The sequence below is a fragment of the Doryrhamphus excisus genome, chromosome 6 (genome assembly GCF_030265055.1).
Source record: "Doryrhamphus excisus isolate RoL2022-K1 chromosome 6, RoL_Dexc_1.0, whole genome shotgun sequence".
Classification (NCBI taxonomy): Eukaryota; Metazoa; Chordata; class Actinopteri; order Syngnathiformes; family Syngnathidae; genus Doryrhamphus; species Doryrhamphus excisus.
In genome coordinates, this window is record NC_080471.1 from 16613866 (window position 1) to 16635379 (window position 21514).

General features: G+C 42.4%; 1 protein-coding gene across 2 annotated transcripts in view; it reads left to right on the forward strand.

Moving 5' to 3' along the window:
* Positions 1-21273, forward strand: part of roraa (RAR-related orphan receptor A, paralog a) — a 222705-nt gene extending 201432 nt beyond the window's left edge. For both annotated transcript variants that reach the window (XM_058075290.1, XM_058075291.1), the window contains 9 exons: positions 4263-4348; positions 6925-7066; positions 8765-9160; positions 9750-9871; positions 9980-10112; positions 11883-11990; positions 12969-13079; positions 13257-13369; positions 15362-21273. In XM_058075290.1, the coding sequence (XP_057931273.1) occupies positions 4263-4348; positions 6925-7066; positions 8765-9160; positions 9750-9871; positions 9980-10112; positions 11883-11990; positions 12969-13079; positions 13257-13369; positions 15362-15526 (1376 nt within the window). In that variant the 3' untranslated portion in view covers positions 15527-21273. The remainder of the gene's footprint in view (positions 1-4262; positions 4349-6924; positions 7067-8764; positions 9161-9749; positions 9872-9979; positions 10113-11882; positions 11991-12968; positions 13080-13256; positions 13370-15361) is intronic.
* Positions 21274-21514: the final 241 nt, after the last annotated feature.

A 21514-nucleotide genomic window follows, 5' to 3' on the forward strand; every position in this document is an offset into this window, starting at 1 on the left:
CGCAGGTATCTTTTAAGCATTCTGCTGGCACAGGCCATCTCGCTGCGCTGCAAGGAAGTGATGGGCTTCTACGATGGGCTTTACATGGCTGCCCGTCAAACGGCGCCAAGCTTTGATGTTGTAAACAGAGCAGGCAGGGGCTGGCAGGCGGCCGGGGAGGCGCGGTGAATGGGATCAGTGGCACTGCGCTGGTCAAGCTCAAGCGAGCCAGCAGCTGCCTGTCTCACACTACGAGGCACTTAACACGCAGCTCGTGTCAATAGATATTGACTGGCGGAGTGGGAGTGCTTATGAGCGCTGGCCTTTTTGTGTGTTTGTTTGACTGACTGACTGACTGACTCCTCGTGTGAACTCTGTTCAAGCCCTTCTCGCTGGAGCACAAGTCACCGAAGAAAAGCATCGTATGGACAAAAGACTAGGGACACCTGGCTGGTGACTTGGGTTTTCTGTTTGTGTTTTATTTTTTAACCAGCACAGAGTGTCTACTGTTGTGACAGCAAATAAAATATCAGTTAATTAAATGCATGTATTGATGCAATAAAGCATTGGACAATTTTACCCAGTATTTCAGAAACAGACGTAACTCGGCTTGCTTTTCTAATGGAATGTCAGTCTCTGGGCCATCCCGTGGCCTAGTGGTTAGCATGTTGGCCACACAGTCAGGAGGGTTTGAATCTCTGCATGGGCATCTCTGTGTGTACTTTGTATGGGTCCCTGTGTATATGTGGGTTTTCTTCACTTTACTCCCACATTCCAAAAATATTAATGCTAGGTTAAATCAGTGGTTCTGTCATGCCTTCACTGGGGGACATTTTATGCTCATTTTTCAACCCTTTGTATTGAGTTGTGGATTCCTACAGAGCAGCTACACGCAATAACCATTTTGCTGAATCTGCACCTTCACGATGACAACATTTGATTCATTATGTAAATATCTGCAAGACTCCACATTTAACTGTACTTTCCATTTCTATCAGCCAATTGTGGTATTCCCTCTGCGATTCCATTCATCTGGAAATTATAGGGCCTTAGTTACTTAGGCTGAGTTTACACCCTGGTTTGGTTCTCAGGTCTGGAAAATCTCCCTTATTTTCAATTGCAAATGCTGACAGGTATGCCTGGACTGCTTGTTTGGTGCACACCAAGGTTCAGATGATTGCATTCACAAATGAACCGTACTAGCACAGCAAACATAGTAGGGTTCTTTTTAACCGAACCAAACATGAGACGTGTGAACGCACCATTAGAGGACCTTAAAGTGGAAAATGGCCACCCCCAATCTATAGTAGAGATTTTTCCAAAATAACTTGAGTATAAGAAGTGAGTCTCAACATTTTTGCTGATATAGTGGACATACAGTGGACTTAGATGCCTTCATGGTGCATTTCATTTCAAATTGTATTCTCCTTTTATTCTCCTCTGAACCATTTTTTGAAAGCAGCTTATCCCAGTGTGCAAATAACGTAATGTTCAGACAAGGAAGCACAGAGCCTCCCTCAGCTGGTCCAGAGACAAACCTGTTTTACTCTTGAGTGCTCTCCACATCCAGCAGCTTATGCAGCGCTGGAGTGTGGGGTGAGGGTGTTAACCGGGGAGGTTGTGTGCACTGAGGGCCTTTCTGCTGCAGATAGGGCTTTTGTTTGTGAGTGTTGCTTTTGTGTGCGTGTGTGTGTGTGTGTGCACACCCCGCCTGGCCTGGCACCGCCGTGCCCCGTCTACTCCCACTGCTTTCACCTGATGTGGCACAGCGTCAGTCAGGCCTGAGTGAGCGCCGCTTCTTCTGGAGAGATGAAGGCATCTCTGCTGTGTGGGGGTGGGGGTAGCTAGCATCAGCCTAAGCCTGGAGCTATCGCAGGCTGGAGCTCAGAGCCAAAAGCCTGTGGGCTGGGATAGGGTGGGTGGAAGCACGGCGTTAAACTCTGCAGAAGAAACGGTAGCCCCGCACTACCACCCACTGACTGGGGCCTGCTACTGCAGCCCTCAGCTGGCCACAACCACAGCTAGTCATAATTACAGCACGCTTCACTTGTTGTGAGTGCATGTCAGAACAAATTATGTAAGTAATGAGGCTGAAAATGCTAAAGGAGTCGAAACACACTGCACTGCTAATGCTCATGCGGAGAACACAGAAACAAACAATGGAGTGCACTCACACAGCGACAGGCCCATTCACCATAACGAGCAACTGTTCACTGTGAGGAAAAGATTAATTATAAATTAACCCTCTCAGATAGGGTTTCAAAGCCCGCCCCCCTGCCTGGATTTCACAATAATCTGTGGTGACGAAGTGCAGCGCCCTCTATTGTGTACGAGAATCACAAATGGCAGAAAGTGTTGTCAGGAGGAGGGTAAATTGAGTAGCATCCACCACTTGCTTTTGTTCATTTTGCTAAAATGTAGGCTAATGCTGTGTAAACACAGCCCGTTTTGTTGACTCCAGCAGCGCGAGGAGAACAGACACAGATTGGTGAATGAATTGAGCGTGGCTATTAGTTAGTGGATTAGAGGCTCTGTGTTAAGGGTCTCTGGCGGGCGGGCCTCAGGGACAAGGACATTATCCACATGACACACTGCAGGCTCCTTGGCGGCTGATTAAAATGGGCAGGGATATGTGGATTGAACCCTAGCAAAAGTGCTTGTGATGTGATCAAACCGGCATCAAGAGATTGCTTGTTAAGGTGTACAAGGGATATAAGGAGCTTGGAGGGTTTATCATATGAAGCGTCAGGCTTGGCTGGAGGGGAGAGGCTGATGTAACGCCCTGACATTGCCGACGGAGCACCACTTTCCTAATTATCATCATTTTTTATTGCATCTTATTAAGACTAAATCATCATATTCCCCCTTAATTGGCGCAGACGTGTGTTGCACCACTTCCTTGCCTTTTCATTGGCTGCTTGGAGAAAGCCATTACATCGTGAGAAAATATCCTGAGGTGATGTTTCCTCGATTTAGATCAGATAGAGGATTTTTGTCTGGCGCTGCATGCCTTCTGCTGCTGTTGGAACGCCAGCAGGGGCTAAGATTTGGGAGAAGTTGAAGGAGGGCTGCATGTGAGATAAAGATCTCGGTAGGGAGACAGAAGCGGGGGCTCGTGGTAGGGCTGTAGTGGGATGAGCTGTGGAGTTTAGTGTTTAAAAAAAATGTCTGTGCAGTTAATATAGATTGTATGATGCTGACATCAGTTTGACCCTAACTCTTTTTTTTATTCATTTTGAGAAAAAAACAGTGCAGTTGTACACTACAACCACAATAATATACCTCTGTGAAACTGAGCATTATGAGGGATATGCAACATTGGCATATCAAACACAGTGCTCTCCAGAGGAGCAACCTCAGCTGTCCACCATCTGGAATTATTTCCAAGTTGTACGTTTGGATTGCAAATAAACGATGTAATGGCTTTCTCCAAGCAAATAAACAATTTGCAATCACTGTAAAATGTTACATTTTGCTCTTTGCTCGTATTCGCCCTCCCACCTAAATAGTCGCTCCGATTACTAATGAGAAACAGGTTCGGCTGCACATGCTTTCCACAAAGCAACTATACGCATGGTGGTAAATGACAAAAACAAAAAAAATAAGTGCGCAAAACCGGAAATTATGTGAAAAATAACTCTTCTTTTTCTTTCAATACTTCTATTTTCACACCTGACAAAGAACCACCTAGAGTCACACGCAGTGGGCACTTTTTCAATTATTAGTGTTGCATGTTACAGTATTTATCTTATTTTGCACCAATAATGTGTATTTATGAAATGCATCCAGCAGAAGAAGCATAATGTGTTCATTATATAATTTTGGTTTGAGCTGCTGCATTTCAGGATCGGTACTGAAATGGTGGACAATATCATACAGTAGATATGGACCAGCAAGCTTCATTCATACAGTTATTGTATTCAATCATTTGCTTGTATTGGGAGTTTGCGTTTAACCCGGCTACACATATAATTTTGTGTATGATTCAAATTGATACTTTGTTTACTGTTTGTAAGGATTAATTGTTTAAAAAATTGCATTTTTTTTCTCCTCATATGCAAACACAAATGTGCAGAACTCTGTAAATATTCCACTCTGTGGAAGCAACGCATTCAAAAGCGGGCGGATGAAATGTTTTTTTAAAGCGCAGTGCTCTTTCATGTACCAACATGGATCCATGGTGCTCACTGTTGTACAGTGACTTGTGACAACAAAATGTATGACTTGTGTTTATTTATTTTTTAACACTCCCTCTCTTTCCTTTTGTTTTGTTTCCCATGCAGCTCAAATCGAAATAATTCCCTGCAAGATCTGTGGAGACAAATCATCAGGCATCCATTACGGTGTGATAACATGTGAAGGCTGTAAGGTAAGAGGCTCTGTTCATGTGTTGGGCGATTAGTGTGGTTTGCTGTGTTTCAATAAGGAAACAAGTGAGGAGTTCAAGAAAGTTGCTCTCTGATAAAAATGTCCCAAACGTTGCTGAAGTTGTGTGAAGAAATGGTCAAAAGTACAATAATTCAAAACAATTCATTGGACCAAGTCTTTCCTCTGCTCGTCTTTTCCTTCCCATTCCACGGATGCACACTTTTTTTTTTTTTGGCAGCCCGCTCGTCTTGAAATAAAATGATCAAAAAGGTGCATGCTTTGAATTAGAGCAGATTGTTGGCTGCTTGCAACATTGTGTTGCCTCCATTGAAGTCGTCTTTTGTACAGTTTCAAATGTACCAGCCATTCATACACAGTGAGCGGAATTTTGTGCTTAGAGTGTATTCTTGTCCTCACGCTTGTCACCCAGCACATCATTAGCATTCCTCTGCAAGTCTGCACCTTTGCTGTTTGTTCTCACGTCTGTGTATCTGTGTGTGTGTGTGTGTGTGTGTGCACGGATGTAAGTGTATGTGAGAGGGGTTTCTGTCAGCTGCTCCTTTGCCTCACACAGGCACCATGAGGAACACAACACTCAAGAATAAACTGCTGAAATCTCTCTTTAATGATTGCTAATTAGTCCAGGCAGGGAGACCTTTAATGATATGTGCGAGTACAAAAGTTTGGGCCATAAATCATAGCATTATTACAGAGTTCTGCTTGTTGCCGGCGGTAATAGCCCGTTCCTATAATGGCTTCCATTATAAAGCAACTTGGCAGCTGTCAGCTGTTTTCTTGTAATTAAACAGCCAATGAGCAGCTAATTAAGACATATGTGTATGGAGCAGTAGAGTGGGGTATGTTAATGATGTGCTGGAATCAATTCATTAAGTCAAAAGGATGAGGAATCCAGTCGGTGTGCGATATGTATGCTTACGTGCTGCACTTGCCAGATAATAATCCCAATGACAAAAAAATTGTGTTATCACATCAGACCAAACACGCCACCCTCGTGCTTGGACATGTTGCCTTCTCCGGATGCCAGAAATTACTGTGTAGCAGCCTGAAAAAATACCAGCGCAGCGGTAGCATCACTATACCTTCTCCAAAGGGGTTATTTTCATCAGCATGGGTTTGTTGTTTGTTTGTATGCTTCTTGGTTACACTTTCTGATATGCAACCTAGATTTGTTATTATTAGTCATCGACTGTCATTGATGACATCATACAGTGAAACCTTCAAACATAAGACGCTCCATGAGGTTTTCAAAGTGTGGAAATAATGCAAAGTGAATTCATCAGTTTCGGGGTCAAACTGTCACTATCATAAAACTTTATTAAATGGACTGTATTCAACTTGTTCCAAATTATTTTTTGAAACCAAAATAATAAGAACACATGTGGTGGATGTGTTGCCGTTTACTGGAATGAATTGTACAAACAAAAAAAATCTAGAGTTGTCCCAATTGCAAATTAAACTGCATAAAATTTTATTTTTGTTCAATCATTCATTCATTCATTTTCTACTGCTTATCCTCATGAGGGTCGCGGAGGTGCTGGAGCCTATCCCAGGGAGGCAGGGTACACCCTGGACTGGTTGCCAGCCAATCACAGGGCACATATAGACAAACAACCATTCACACTCACATTCATACCCATGGACAATTTGGAGTCGCCAATTAACCTAGCATTTTTTTGGAAAGTGGGAGGAAGCCGGAGTACCTGGAGAAAACCCACGCATGCACGGGGAGACATTGCAAACTCCACACAGACATGGCCGAGGGTGGAATCAAACTCTGGTCTCCTAAGTCCTCCTGGCTAGCTCTCCTAACCACTCGTCCCACGTGTAGCCTAAGTTTTTGTTCAGACCAAATAAAATAAGTGTTGTTCATGGATGTCACGCATGGCTTTTGGTATTCACATACATGTCCATGTTGTGTACTTACACGCAAATGCAGTCTGAGAGAGGCGCTCAACAATTTGCAGCCATGCTGTTGTTACAGTAGGCCGCGGGTCAGCAAACCGCAGCCTCAGAGACACATGCAGCTCCTCAACCTCCTTGTTATGGTTCCCTTCACAATGCTCAAATATTTTTTTGCATAATGCGAATTTTTGAAGCAAATCTCCGTTCTGCATGTGCATGCATGGGTTTTCTCCGGGTACTCCGGTTTCCTCTCACATTCCAAAAACATGCTAGGTTAATTGGCGACTGCAAATTGTCCATAGGTATAAATGTGAGTGTGAATGGTTGTTTGTCTATATGTGCCCCGTGATTGGCTGGCGACCAGTCCAGGGTGTACCCCGCCTCTCGTTCGAGGTCAGCTGTAATAGGCTCCACCAGGCTCCTGTGACCCAAGTAAGGATAAGGGCATAGAAAACAGATGGAGACTAAGGTGATGATTTAGATTGTTTTAATTTATTTCTTATATCCCTCCTCCATCCCATCTGAGCAAATCATGTTATTTTTTTGTTGTGCTTGCGTAGGATCTTATTTTTCCTTTGATCCAGAAGAAACTCTGCATATTTTTAAAACGTGTGTCCCACCTATGTGAACTGATTATGCTCCTCTCCTATGCAGGGCTTCTTCAGGAGGAGTCAGCAGAGCAATGCGGCCTACTCCTGCCCCCGCCAGAAGAACTGCCTGATCGACCGCACCAGTCGCAACCGCTGCCAGCACTGCCGGCTGCAGAAGTGCCTGGCAGTGGGCATGTCACGGGATGGTGAGTATTTCACGGCCAAGCTGGAGAACTGTGGGAGGATGTACTGTAAGGGATGTAATGATCTAGCTTTCGTTGCATGGTACCTGGTCAGCTAGGGTTCTAATTATTAGTTATGTGGTTATTTAAACCCCTGCATTAGAACATAGAGCTTTGCTGCAGCATTTTTTTCCATTTTATTTTTGCTGTCCTCAGTTAAGCAGAACTCTAAGGTAGTGAGTAATCAGGTTTTTAATGTTATCATCCAATGTGCAAATAGACAACTTTGGCTTAATATACTCTTGACATATGCATACATATTCATGAATGAAGTACATTAGTGCCTGAGTGCACACACACACACACACACACACACACACACATGAAGATACACACAATCAGGACAGATGAAGGTGACTCTTGCCTTCACTCAACACACACCAACCCATCTGCCAGCATTCTCCTTTCTGTCTCTCCACTCTCACACACACATGCTTGCACACCCACATCCACTCCCTGTGACCAGCTGACATAGTTCCAGGACCCGGGAGCATGGACCAAAGAGTCTCTTTCTCACCACTGTGATCATCTGATCGCATGCTTTTATCTCCAACGTAAGACACCAAGATTTATTTTTTCTTCAAAGGACAACGAGTTCAGCCAAGAGTGTGACATCACATGATTTGTTCTCCCAGACATTTTCTTCTTGGTCGTCACTGTCTGGAACCTTAACTGGATAAGAGAGAGACAGCTACATTGACATAAAAAATATTCCTAGTTTATTGAACCAGATATAAAAATAAATCTATTTGTATTTAGAAGGGTGTGTAATAATACTTACCGCCTGTGGCACCTAATTTTCACTCTCACAGGACACAGCATTAGGTATACTTGCTATACAAAAGCTTTTATGCCTTTTAAAAGATAACTGTTATATGATATGTACTGCATCTTTATTACATATGAATATAATAGTGGTTGTAGCTGTCAGTGGTACTATTACTGGCTATGTCAGTAAGATGCAGAACATTCATTCCATCCATCTTCTATACCGCTTGTCCTCACTAGGTTCCCTGGTATGCTGGAGCCTATCCCAGCTGTCACCTTGGACTGGTCGCCAGCCAATCGTAGGGCAGAAACAAACAACCATGATGCAGAGCAATGTAGAAAAATGAAGATGGAGGTATATGCTGAAATGCACGGCGGTCGAGTGGTTAGCATGCAGGACTCACAGCTAGGAGACCCGAGTTAAATTCCTGCAATTCAATTCCTCGGCCATCTTTGTGTGGCGTTTGCATGTTCTCCCCGTGCAACCAGTCCAGGGTGTACCTCACCTCGCATCCGAAGACAGCTGGGATAGGCTCCAGCACCCTAGTAACTCTAGTCAGGATAAGCGGCATAGAAAACAGATTGATTGATGGGTGTCTTTTAGCTGGAAAAGTAGCAGAAGGACAAAAAAACAATTTTCTAACATAATGTCTGTTTCGATAAAGAGTCAGAATAATATTGGACGTGGAAAAGGGAACCCAGGAAAATGGCTTATTACTATCACTTTTTTTTCCACTTTCTTCTGTCATCTCCAGATGGAAGATGCCCACTTCCTGAATAAAAATTGACTTTGAGATCTCATTAGTTTGTGCAGTTGTACCTGATGTTGTGACTGGCGAGTATATTCCATCATGTGTAATGCTTCACTTAACGATGTCTGTTGTTGTCCTTCAGCGGTCAAGTTTGGCCGCATGTCCAAGAAGCAGCGAGACAGCCTCTACGCCGAGGTCCAGAAGCACCGGCTCCAGCAGCAGCAGCGGGACCACCAACAGCAGCCTGGGGAGGCAGAGCCACTCACACCGAGCTACGGCCTCACGGCCAATGGCCTCACAGAGCTCCACGACGACCTCAGCGGCTATATGGACGGCCATACTCCCGACGGCACCAAACCCGACTCGGCCGTCAGCAGCTTCTACCTGGACATCCAGCCCTCCCCGGACCAGTCCGGCCTAGACATCAACGGCATCAAGCCTGAGCCCATTTGCGACTTTGCCCCCGGCTCGGGCTTCTTCCCTTACTGCTCCTTCACCAACGGAGAAACTTCTCCCACCGTGTCCATGGCAGAACTAGGTGAGGAACTGGGGAGAATTCGGGAAAGAGAGGAAAGACAGAACAATGGAGGAGGGGGAGGGGGGAAGAACTCAACCGTGGGGCAAACGACACAAAGGTTGCTTAAAATAGCAGGAGGTTGGAGACTCATCTCCAACACTCATTAAAAGAGCCTCTTTTTTGTAATTAGTTTCCATTAATTAGGGCCAATCAGGATCCAGCAGGGCAGGCGTCTGGGGAAATCATTTTTTTAGACTCCCCTGTGCCCCGGAACTCCTTTTAACAGATGTGTTTTCAAAACCATTTAAATTTTGATGCTCGCTGCTTCTCTCAGAGCAAATGTGACCTTTGTTTGAGTGAGTAACACACTGCCCCCTCCCCCGCCCCCTCCCCTGCCATGTATTTGTGTCATAACTAGATTGGCTTTGCTTTAAGCTATCAGCTTCCTGGAGGCAGCAAAAGGAAATGTCAACAAGCTTTTTTTTCCCAGTAAGGAAAAAATGAGAGAGAAAAGCCCACGCATATCCGCCTCCCCTCCTTCCTCTGTAAATAAATCATCTTTTCCTGTGCCACCTCTCATCACCGAGGTCTTCACTTTCTTGTGTTTCAGAGCACTTGGCCCAAAATATCTCCAAATCACACATGGAGACATGTCAGTACCTGAGAGAGGAGCTGCAGCAAATGACCTGGCAGGCCTTCCTGCAGGAGGAGGTGGAGAGCTACCAGAGCAAGGTACCTTGACCACCACCACCACCACCGCCATTTTGCTGTTTTGCAGAATAAAGTGTGTTCTGTTAAAGCTGATAATTCACTCACAGTTTTCTTCTGTTCCATTCTTAGCCGCGGGAAGTCATGTGGCAGCTGTGCGCTATCAAAATAACAGAGGCCATTCAGTATGTGGTGGAGTTCGCCAAGCGCATCGATGGCTTCATGGAACTGTGTCAGAATGATCAGATAGTGTTGCTGAAAGCAGGTATGACAGCCTGTCAACACACACACACGCACACACACACACACGCACAGCGTGCTAGCATTGTCACAAGGGCGTAGCTGACCTGACTGCACAATGACTGCTTCTTCATGTGTTCTTCCGGTGTCACTCGTTACTTTCCTGGGCATTGGCAGTAGACATGGACACAGATAAACATTTTATGTTGTTTATGTCAGATATAACACCTTCTATGATGGATGCCAGCCTCACTGTTCAAGCTTTTGCTGCTGCACACATGCTCACAAACCATATTGCATAGGCCACAACCACAACAAAGTTGTGTGGAACGTATTTGATTTTTTAAATGCAATATTACTAACCTAACTGCAATGCTAATGTAATGAAACAGCTGTAGTCCAATGTCCTTAAAATGACACAAAGGCACTGGCAAACAACGGCCCGGGGGCCACATGCGGCCCACCAGCGTTTGAATCCGGCCCGCCAGTTGCTTTCTCAGTATTTCAACTTTGAACATACAAACTGGCAACATGACTTACAAGTCGGATGTCTTATTTAGTAAAAAAAAAAAAATTACATAGTTTGATGTGGTCTGATGTTAAAAGTGCTCCTGAAAAAAGGGACATGAGAACATACAGCTGATAGTATAACACTTTTACAGATAAAATTCGACAAATAATTCAAGGGAAATTATAAGCATGAAATAGTGTGTGTGTGTGTGTGTTAAATATATGTTCTGGCCCCCCAGACAATTTTGTTAACTCAATGTGGCCCACGAGTCAAAATATTTGCCCTCCTCTGCACTAGACTGTACTAAAGGTCATAAAAAAACACCATGCACAATGTCACTGTACAAAGACCTCGGTACAATATAGCCAAAGGAAATAGATCACAAATGAATCGTAGCAGATGTCTTTAGGTACCTCTGCACGTATCTTACACATTATTTTACTTTCAACAGCGGTTAGCTTATTTTTACACTTTATGACAGCTGAGGCTTAGTACAACTCTTACAAGTCTTAAAGTTCACTTAAGGGTTCCAGTTTGACCCGTTTTTTGACTTCCAGTTTTTACTTCACTGATATTGAAAATGAAAAACAGAACGTCATTGTGTGTATTTGATGATGTTTTGAAAATATAATATCCACGTTTATTGTTTTATATTCAGGGTTGTCTTATATTTGGGTCAATATGTCTTAATTCCAAGAACGAGGAGTGTCCCGCAATGTGTTGTTTTTGGCCGTACGTCCTTGGCTGATGTAACTAGAAGTAGCACACGGACAGACAGCCACCAACCCAACGTCAAACAATAATGTCTTTCCATTGGATTGTGTAGGTGTACTTCATGTTGTGGCAGGTACCTCTCAGGGTTTAATGCTAGAGCAGAACACAGCGGCAGTAAAGGCTGCTGTTGCTTTCCCCTCACCCTGTTTTTCCCTCCCACAGAGAGCTGCAAATGACACCATAGATAATAGAATCATTTCCCCCTCTATCTTGTTCAATAAAGGTTGAATGAATAAGCACTATCGCCACTAAATGAGGCACAATTGTTATCTGTCGTGTCATTATGGATGACTAGCTTTATGTCTGATATTATCATATAATTTGGAGGTGCTTTTTTTTTCCTTCCTCTGCTGACAGCTGGCTTCTTTATTATTTCATTTCAAAGGCTCTGTATTGCTTATACTGTTAAAGCACGAGCACATGTTTTGCCTTCCTGAATGATGTCTTATCGATGGAGTGGAGGGGGGACAACGCAGCGATTCAGTATATTGTTGCCGTTTGTCTCCACAGGCTCTTTGGAAGTCGTGTTTGTCAGAATGTGTCGTGCCTTTGACTCGCAAAACAACACGGTCTATTTTGATGGAAAGTACGCCGGGCCAGATGTGTTCAAGTCATTAGGTAAGTGGACATGTTTGCAGGAGTGTGGACTGTATGTTTGTGTTACCTTTGTGTGTGTGTGTGTGTGTGTGTGTGTGTGTGTCATTCCTTTTCCCTTGAAGTCCCAGCCAAAATTAGAATCTCCTAATCTGCTCCACACAATGATGAAGGCCTTGAAGCGAACACTGGGCGTTCATCCCTGCTTTACCTGGCATCGCTTTACCCATCGTCTCTGCAACGTTTATTTATGCCAGGAGCGAGATGATAGTGAGGCACGGTTGCATCTGACTCCTGTAACTGTGGAATAAATACAGCCAGACAGAGCGCCTTTTGGGAGAAAGCTATCAAAACCATCACTGATAGGCTGACATAAAGAATCTCACATCGCTCAAACAGCATTTTTGTTTCACTGTCATGACATCACTGAGGCCTCCACTAAGGATTTTCCTCCACTTCCAGTTGTTTTCCAAGGTGAACAAAATGCAAATTGGTCCCAAAGTGGTTGCAGAACTACTGAATTGTTCTCATTGATATCGTTAACAGGCAGTCTATCCATCAATATTACAGTCTCAGAGATCGGAGAAAGTTTGAAAATATATTACATTTAAAATTTCCAGAAAAGAAACACAAAAACACAAAATAAATATGCCATTATTGTTCAATGTTTCCAAATTTGTGACATTTATCAAATTCATTATTGTGCTGTTGGTCTGTCTTTATCCATCACCCTCTATGCTCAATAATTAATTTATCATAATTGTCTCAATTGTGAGCTGATTTTTGCCTTACATGACACCAACTGCTAAAAGTATCTAGCAAAATCTCAGTAAAAGCATTGCCTGTTCTGCTTCACCACATAGCTCCTTTTTTATATTACTATTAGAATTATGATTAATACCCCCCCCCCCCTTCCCCTTCCTCTCCCCTCCCTGTGTGCCTGTCTCACTATAAGATCAAGAGTGAATGTTAGCTCTCATGCTGTGTCCTTTGCTATGGCAGGCTGTGACGACTTGATCAGCTCCGTCTTCGAGTTTGGGAAAAACTTGTGTTCTATGCACCTGTCTGAGGATGAGATCGCCCTGTTCTCCGCCTTTGTGTTGATGTCTGCCGGTAGGCGTCACTCACAGTGCAAAAAAAAAAAAAAAAAGCCCCACATTCACTACGAACTACGAACAAACATACCAGCCAATTTATCTTTATCAGTCAATGCATATAATTAGCAGCCTTGCACTTACTTTTACACGAAGGAGACTGCTGACTAAACGTGTGATGACTCTTACCTCTCAGATCGGTCCTGGCTTCAGGAGAAAGTGAAGGTGGAGAAACTCCAGCAGAAGATCCAGTTGGCTCTTCAGCACGTCCTGCAGAAGAACCACAGAGAGGATGGTATCCTTACAAAGGTATGAGATCCATTACAGCTGTAGTCTTTAAATATAGACTAATGTTTGTCAAAACATCCAACAACTAAGACAATTGACATATGAAACCGTCATGTTTGACAAACGCACAGACCTCACAGCTAGGAGACCAGGGTTCAATTCCACCCTCTGCCATCTCTGTGTGGAGTTTGCATGTTCTCCCCGTGCATGCGTGGGTTTTCTCCAGGTACTCCGGTTTCCTCCCACATTCCAAAAACATGCTAGGTTAATTGGCCACTCCAAATTGTCCATAGGTATGAATGTGAGTGTGAATGGTTGTTTCTCTATATGTGCCCTGTGATTGGCTGGCGACCAGTCCAGGGTGTACCCCGCCTCTCGCCCGAAGACAGCTGGGATGGGCTCCAGCACCCCCCGCGACCCTCGTGAGGAAAAAGCGGTAGAAAATGAATGAATGAATGAATGTTTGACAAACACAGCAGTTCAATCACAAATGCTAATAAATAATAACAATAATGGCAATAAATTGAGTGAGAGCTATATGTGCGCTCGCTCACTTTCGCCTTTGTCACGTTGACACAGATCCCCCAAAAGGCTATCCTCAGCTATGTCTGTCAGTCACTAGCAGCTCCAATTCATGTTTTTTGAGTGTGGGAGGAAGCCGGAGTAGCTGGAGAAAACCCACACACAGGGAGAAGATGCAGATTTGAACCCATATCTCCTGACTGTATGCTCAAATGCTAACCACTAAACCACCATGCAGCCGAAACCAAAACATACTTTAACCAAATCATCATTTTATATAACACTTATCCTCATTAGAGTCACGGGGGTATGCTGGAGCCTATCCCAGCTGTCTTCAGGCGAGAGGCGGGGTACACCCTGGACTGGTCGCCAGCCAATCACAGGGCACATATAGACAAACAACCATTCACACTCACATTCATACCTATGGACAATTTGGAGTCGCCAATTAACCTAGCATGTTTTTGGAATGTACGGGGAGCACATGCAAACTCCACAAACACATGACAGCAGAGAATCAAACCCAGGTCTTCCTGGCCACTCATCCACTGTGCAGCCCTTAACCAAATCAATTACCATGACCAAAAATATGAACACATACATTTTACATGCGTAAAGCATTTGTAAATGCATATAAATACATCCAAATGGTCAATGAAAGGGATAAAGGAACATTTAACTTATCTTAGCAAGATCTATACCACCTTCGTATTTTGCTACGAGTTATTTCTGGAATTTAGTTGTGTTTCTCAACTTTTTTTTATCAAAATATTGCCACTTGCCACTTTATTTGGCTCCATTCTAGGTTATTTTGCAACATGCTTAATAAGGAAAGCAGATACTTGTGGCAAAACTGTGTTTTAGTCAGCAAAGAACTACAGAGTCAATGCATTTTTATTATTCATTCATTCATTTTCTACCGCTTATCCTCACGAGGGTCGCGGGGGGTGCTGGAGCCTATCCCAGCTGTCTTCGGGCGAGAGGCGGGGTACACCCTGGACTGGTTGTCAGCCAATCACAGGGCACATATAGACAAACAACCATTCACACTCACATTCATACCTATGGACAATTTGGAGTCGCCAATTAACCTAGCATGTTTTTGGAATGTGGGAGGAAACCGGAGTACCCGGAGAAAAACCCACGCATGCACGAGGAGAACAAACTCCACACAGAGATGGCCGAGGGTGGAATTGAACCCTGGTCTCCTAGCTGTGAGGTCTGTGCGCTAACCACTAGGCTGCCGTGCCGCCCGCATTTTTATTATTTTATGATTTATTTTAGTGTCATACTTTCTCATACCTGAGTGCATGTTTCAATATTTCCAAGTCAACTTTGGCCCCCGTGTGAGAGTCAACATGCGGTAAGGGGGTGGAGGAATGTCTTCCATTGCTATTGTTTGATGTCCTCCTGGTCTTGCTGTGAATCTAAACAGCATGTCTTCTCTTTCTCGCTTCCTCTCTCTTTTTGTCTCTCCCTGTCTCTCCACAGTTGATATGCAAAGTGTCGACACTGCGGGCGCTGTGTAGTAGGCATACAGAAAAGCTGACGGCTTTCAAAGCAATATACCCAGACATTGTGCGTGCCCACTTCCCCCCCTTATATAAGGAGCTGTTTGGATCAGACTTTGAGCAGTCCATGCCCGTTGACGGGTAGCAGCCCCGCCAGGCGCCATGGCGCCCACCGTATGGGGAATGTGGAGGAGGAATCTGAGACACTTTATATCAGTGCCCTGCACGGACAAGATGGGACAAGATGGCACGCTGCTCAACATCTTCTTTTTCATGGAGGAGTCGGGCCGACGGAGTTGATTCTCAAGGTTTACTTTTGTGGTTCTCTTTGGAAGACTTGGGGAGGGGAGCCAACGCACCCCCTGAGATGAGGACAATTTCTGCCCAGCTGAACTTGACCATCTTTTGGGCATTTCTAAGACAAAACTCATGATAGATGTCAATCATATGCTCATTCACTTATGGACTTATTGATTTCAAATTGTACAAATTAGTCATTTTGGCGTTGGCATGTTCCACTGGAGCATCCATGCTCGTGTAAACGCTGAGAAAACTGCAATAATTCTCTTCATTCAAAGCAGTTGCACACATTCAAACATGAAATGCTCACATTTTGGTCACGTTCGGCTGTTTTTTTCTCTCTCTCGCTCTCTCTCTCTCTCTCTCTTGTGTTCAGTCGTATCTTTCGGATGCATTTCTTGGGACGCAAACTCACAGCGACTCGCGGGGAGGCTCTGTCGGCATGGTGATGCAATCGGCACCTCCCTATGGACAATCGTTTGAAGAAGACTTTCAAAACAAAAAAGAACCATAGAATTCTGGTAATTCTACTGAAAATGATTTTAGCTGTCAAAAAAAAACAAACCCTCCATCCACCATTGTTGCATAGTGAAATCATGTAAGGCCATCTGCTATTAATCCTTCTCTGGAAGGGTGCCCTGGAGAAGCACGGGGCACCAACACAAGGAAAAGGGTCCATTCCACCTGTTTTATAATGTACTACAGGGTATATGGTCATAAGTACTTACTATACAGAAAAAAAGTAATGTTTATAGAATCTATTTTAAATAACATGTATGATATTCGTAGTTAGACGATTCTTAATTGTTCAATTGATAAGGCACTTTTATTTACATCTTTGTTTAATTTAAGACTTGTATATTTACCTAGTGATGTGTTGCATGTGCACAAGAAGAAATACAAGTTGAACCGCGGCTACAAAGGCTAGTACTGGGAGCTGGAGGAGGTCATGTCTGGCAGGGAGGAGTGTAGGGGGGGGGGTGTTGGCGCTGCTGCATCGGTGGCCATGAGAAGGCACATTGGAGACACTCTATCCAGAATTGGAGCTCAATGTATTTGCGAAATACATTTGAAGCGCACAAATGAAAAGCTGCCTTTCAAAAAGATCAGAATGTTCAGGTGTGTCCGAGAGGTACTCATATGAATCATACTGAGAGCTGCGTCTTATATTTTGCCACTCATGTAGCTTAATAATTGAATCTAAATATTAGAAACAGCTCCCAGTGTGATGCAGTGCAGTACTACACCAATACAACAAAAAATATGGTTAAATTAATCGACCTTGACCCGAGTTCAAATTTGGTGTCAGTAGCATTAACAGAGTGAATATTAATTTGGTGAATGGCTGGAAATGACACAAAAAATTGAAAAAGTATTTCTAACAGTTTTAACAATATGCAATTAATTTCATCCTTGGTATTTTTTGCACAATATATATTTGGTAACAGATTACTTACAGGGGGAAAAGTGCTATGGATATGTATTTTTTTTTTCTCTTGTAAACTTATGGCTGAAGTTAACAGGATTCCTTACAATGGTGCAAAAAAATCTGAATAATTTTCAGAACTGCAAAAACAAAATACATACATTAAATATAATTCAAATAAACTGAACTTGCATTTTCACTCCAAATTTGCTCAGGTTTGGACTGATCTGCACAGTAACAATTGGACGCTGCCTGGTGGGGTACATTGTGGTTATCTACAGCCATGTGTTACCACTCATCTTTGTGAAAGGCCTGATTTTTTTAAATATTTGTGAAGCGAGCCAAGTGCAATCCAATTGTTCCATCTAGTGGAAGGTAAAGACACAGCAAGCAGTGTCAGTGCATGGTGAAATAGGATTTGGATATTATTTTGTTTGTGGAGTGACTTTATCTGCCTTCTCAAGCCAGCGCTGCAGAAATAACAATGAAGGGAAAGTGAATATTCAAAGCCTTGTCTGGTCGTAAAGCTTCTATTTTTGTAACACATTTTTTTCCCATTGGTTAATGAAGTCAAGAAAGGGGAAAACGGGGTGAAAAAATGTCAGATAGCACTTAAGTATATTCCCGCAATAATTAGACTAGCAGTTGTTTGTACGATTAGGGAAGAGAAGCATAAAACGTTAGGACAAGTGCTATTTTCAGAATGCTTTGTTGTCGTGCTTCTGTTTTTGTTGAGTGTGTCTTTCTTGTCGCTGTGGTCGTAAAGTGATAGACAAAAAAAACACAAAAAAAAACCCTCAATGTGCCAAACGGTAGTCGTCGCTTTCTGCTTTCCAAGTCTATGGACTCCTAAGACATTCCAGCAAACTCAGTAGCGACTTCTAGGAAGAACTTTATTTTTAAAGGCAACACACACACACAAAAAAAGAGAAAACGTACATTAAAAAAAAGACATCCCTTTAGAAGCATGCCAGCAAATCTGTCACCAACCATGACTTTTTGTTTTCTTGCTTGCACACCGTCATTCCTCTGCCGTGCAATTTGTGCAAGGTGTCCCTACTGCCTTGTACCGTCACCCCTCAGGGAAGAGTTTGTTTCATTTGATTGTTGTGTTATTGTTTTTGTTCAGGGATGCTCCACCGCCATTGGTTGACATGTGAATATTCATTACTGACAGGGGCCACTCATAGACCACTTAGGCCCCTTGAGGTCAAAGCAAAAGCCACAAAAAGGAAGAGAAACATCACTTTTACAACATCACTTTTAACAACAAAAAGAGTCAAAGGTGTCATCAGGGTCCCTCTTTGTTAGCCAAACCAAATATTCTTATGCAATACTAAATCTGTTGATGTTTGGGTTGTAGTATTTATGCTGTAGCTAGAAGTAATCATATGTTTTGATGCACAAGCCCAGTACCACAAGTAAAACCTCAGTCTCCCAGCAGAACAAACTTTCCATTCTGGAAAAGTGCTAGACAATCCAGGAAGGAGAGGCCCTGGCCGAGAGGATGAGGTGTGTACGCTCAGGGAGGAGACAACTATTAGACGCTCACACACACACACACACGCACACGCGCGACGAGGTGAAAATGTCCTGTCTTATTATTTATTTCCTGCAGGAATCTTTCTTGACATTAACTTTAAAAAAATACCCCCTAAAAGGAGAGTGTGTTTGAGTGTTTTTAATATGTAAAATAAGCAATATGGCCTTGTGGTGTGATTACGGGTTTGACTGACTTTATCCATGCAGCCAACTTTTAGAAAGTAATAAATCCGCCGTGGTCATCAGAGTGTCCAAATATAAAGCTGTAAAATCTTTCTGTAAATTCTCATTCAGTTAATCAAGGGATTGATGTGTGCTACGTGTGCTATTCAATCAGTGTATAGTAAAATGGTCCTCCTGTCTCTGTTCTGTTGTCTCTTTGTACAAAGCAATAGTGTGTGTGTGTCTGTGTGTGTGTGTGTGTGTCTGTGTGTGCGTGTTGTCGGTGTGGTTAAATAACTTACAAAAAAAAAAAAACACCCAGACAAGGCTTTAATAATTACAAAGGAACAGGGTTATGTGGGAGAGAAAGTGTTGATCTTTTAATTATTATTTTTATTTCATTTTTTTTTTTAATGCTGAGCTCAATCCATCCTCAGTAGATAGCAGGTAAAGTGTGACATAACGCCTTCAACAATGCAACTGGATTTTAAAATTATCCTTAATAGTGCACTCAATGGAATTATTTTATTTATTTTTTTACTTTTTTTTTTTATTTCTTTTCTGTTTGGCTGTGTGACGTCATGTGGTTCTACTGCCATAGAGCATCCCATCCCAGGATAGCATGCACATATGGTTCCTTGCTCTCTGAAAAGCTCCATCGTGAGTCGTTCCTGATGATACATTGTGAAGCTGTGCGTTATGTCACCCTTAAAAGACGACCATTCTGTTTCAACACATTTTCCAAAGCACATCTGATAAGGATTCAAATAGGAATCTAGTTTTACAAAATAAATGAAAAGCAACTTTTAGCCATAATTGAATGTCAAGCAATAATATATGTCTTTGTGTATATATTTCTTTCTTTAATTTCTGTGTATCTGCATGTAAATACACCTTTATTTATCACTTTTGTTTTTGTTTTTTTTTTACGTTGCATCTGGATAGTTCCCAGGTGGAGAACCAAGAAGCTGACATGGCCTGTAAAGACAATTGCTCACTCTCATCCTCACCATATTTAATATTATTGATCACGTGTATAAAGGTAGCTTCTGTCTGTGTAGGTAAGAGGAAAAAAAACTGCTTACTAAGGACTAACCGATGAGAATATTTATGTGTTAAACAGCAGCACCATTTTGTACGATAAGTCCAGTTTGCTTCCCTCATTTAGGATTAGGTTAGAATTTAGGGTGTGCTGATTTATTTTGTGTGATGCTAGGTAAGTTTGTGAACAAAAATGTTGATTACTAAGCCCGGCCGCCCTATCAGTTCATTCATTTCACTGCGTCCAGTATTACTAATATTAATATTAGGACTCGATAAATAATGGTAAAAGTTGCCAAGCCAGTACCTGTATCAGTGTGCTCGTCTTGGCATAATAAGAAACTTCTTTCTGACTTATAGCAAAAGCTAGTATTTGCTAAGTAACAAGCTATTTAAGGATGCAGCAGTATTGTGTTTATTTTTCTTTGCACGATCGTCAGACAACAAGAACACGCTGAGGCTGTAGTTTCTCTAAGAAGTATTTACCTCTTTTGTGTCTGCATAGTTCCTTACATGATGCAGAAAAGTGGTGCTCGGATCAGGCAGGGGGTTTGCTTATGTTTTGTTGCCCATTTTGAAGGAAAGTGTACACGGAAGGCCAACGTTTTCTCTCCACTCCACACTGTAGCAAATATGAATACGTTCGCAATAATACACAGTGTTTCACACTGAGTGCCTCTCGGTGTAGCAATGGTTTTTGATTGTCCTTTTGGGGGGTTTTACACAATATGTACTGAAGTGACAATGTATTTTGTAGGATCAATTCTCAAACGCACACATTTTTTTTTGGGTTATGTGTGAAACATTTTTCATGCAGTGTTAAATAGTTTCATTGTACAGAGTCATGCTTCACCTGGTTTGACTGACACCTCAGACAAATCAATGCTCATTTCACACACAGGTCTTTTATTTTTCTGGTATTTTTCACGCATTGTACATGAAGTATTTGTATGTTTGTACATCTGGATTCCTTTCTTGTGTCTGTGTTCAGTGTTGGTTGTGTAATCGGAAGGATGGTTAGAGCAGAGGTGGAGAAAGTGGAAATTGTCACCAATTTTGAAGTCACATGTTTGCTACTGATGTTAAATTTGGGGACGGATGCTCATGTACCTTTTTAATCCAGCTCTTTTGAACTCTCTCTTTAGCAGGTAGTCAATTCACAAATGTAGTTTTGCTCCTTCTCGTCTGATGATTCTTAAATATGAAAATAAGTATTTTGATTCATTTTGTAAATACATCTGTAAAGAAAATAAGAAAATTTAATGTTGTCTTTTAAATACTTTTCATTCTAATATGAATGTTGTTATATTGTACTTAGAAACTGTACCTTTAATATTACCTTTATTAAAAGTGCATTGGACACATCGGTTTTAGATGTGCTTTATGTGCTGTTAACCCATAATAAAATTTACCGCTTGTAATGGGCTTTTCTTTTTTGGCTGGTTATTTTGTGTCCTTTTAGATACAAATAATACATCCATCTTGTAGAGGTACTTTATTTTCAGGCAGTAATGATGTATTCACTTTTAGGAACACATATGTTCACAAAATCCACTGTTAAGAAAATAACATTCAGCCCCCACCCCCACAATGCAATATTAATTATGATGGAGTTTTAATTTGATATATAACGCAAAGAAATTCATATACATTTTAGTTGTG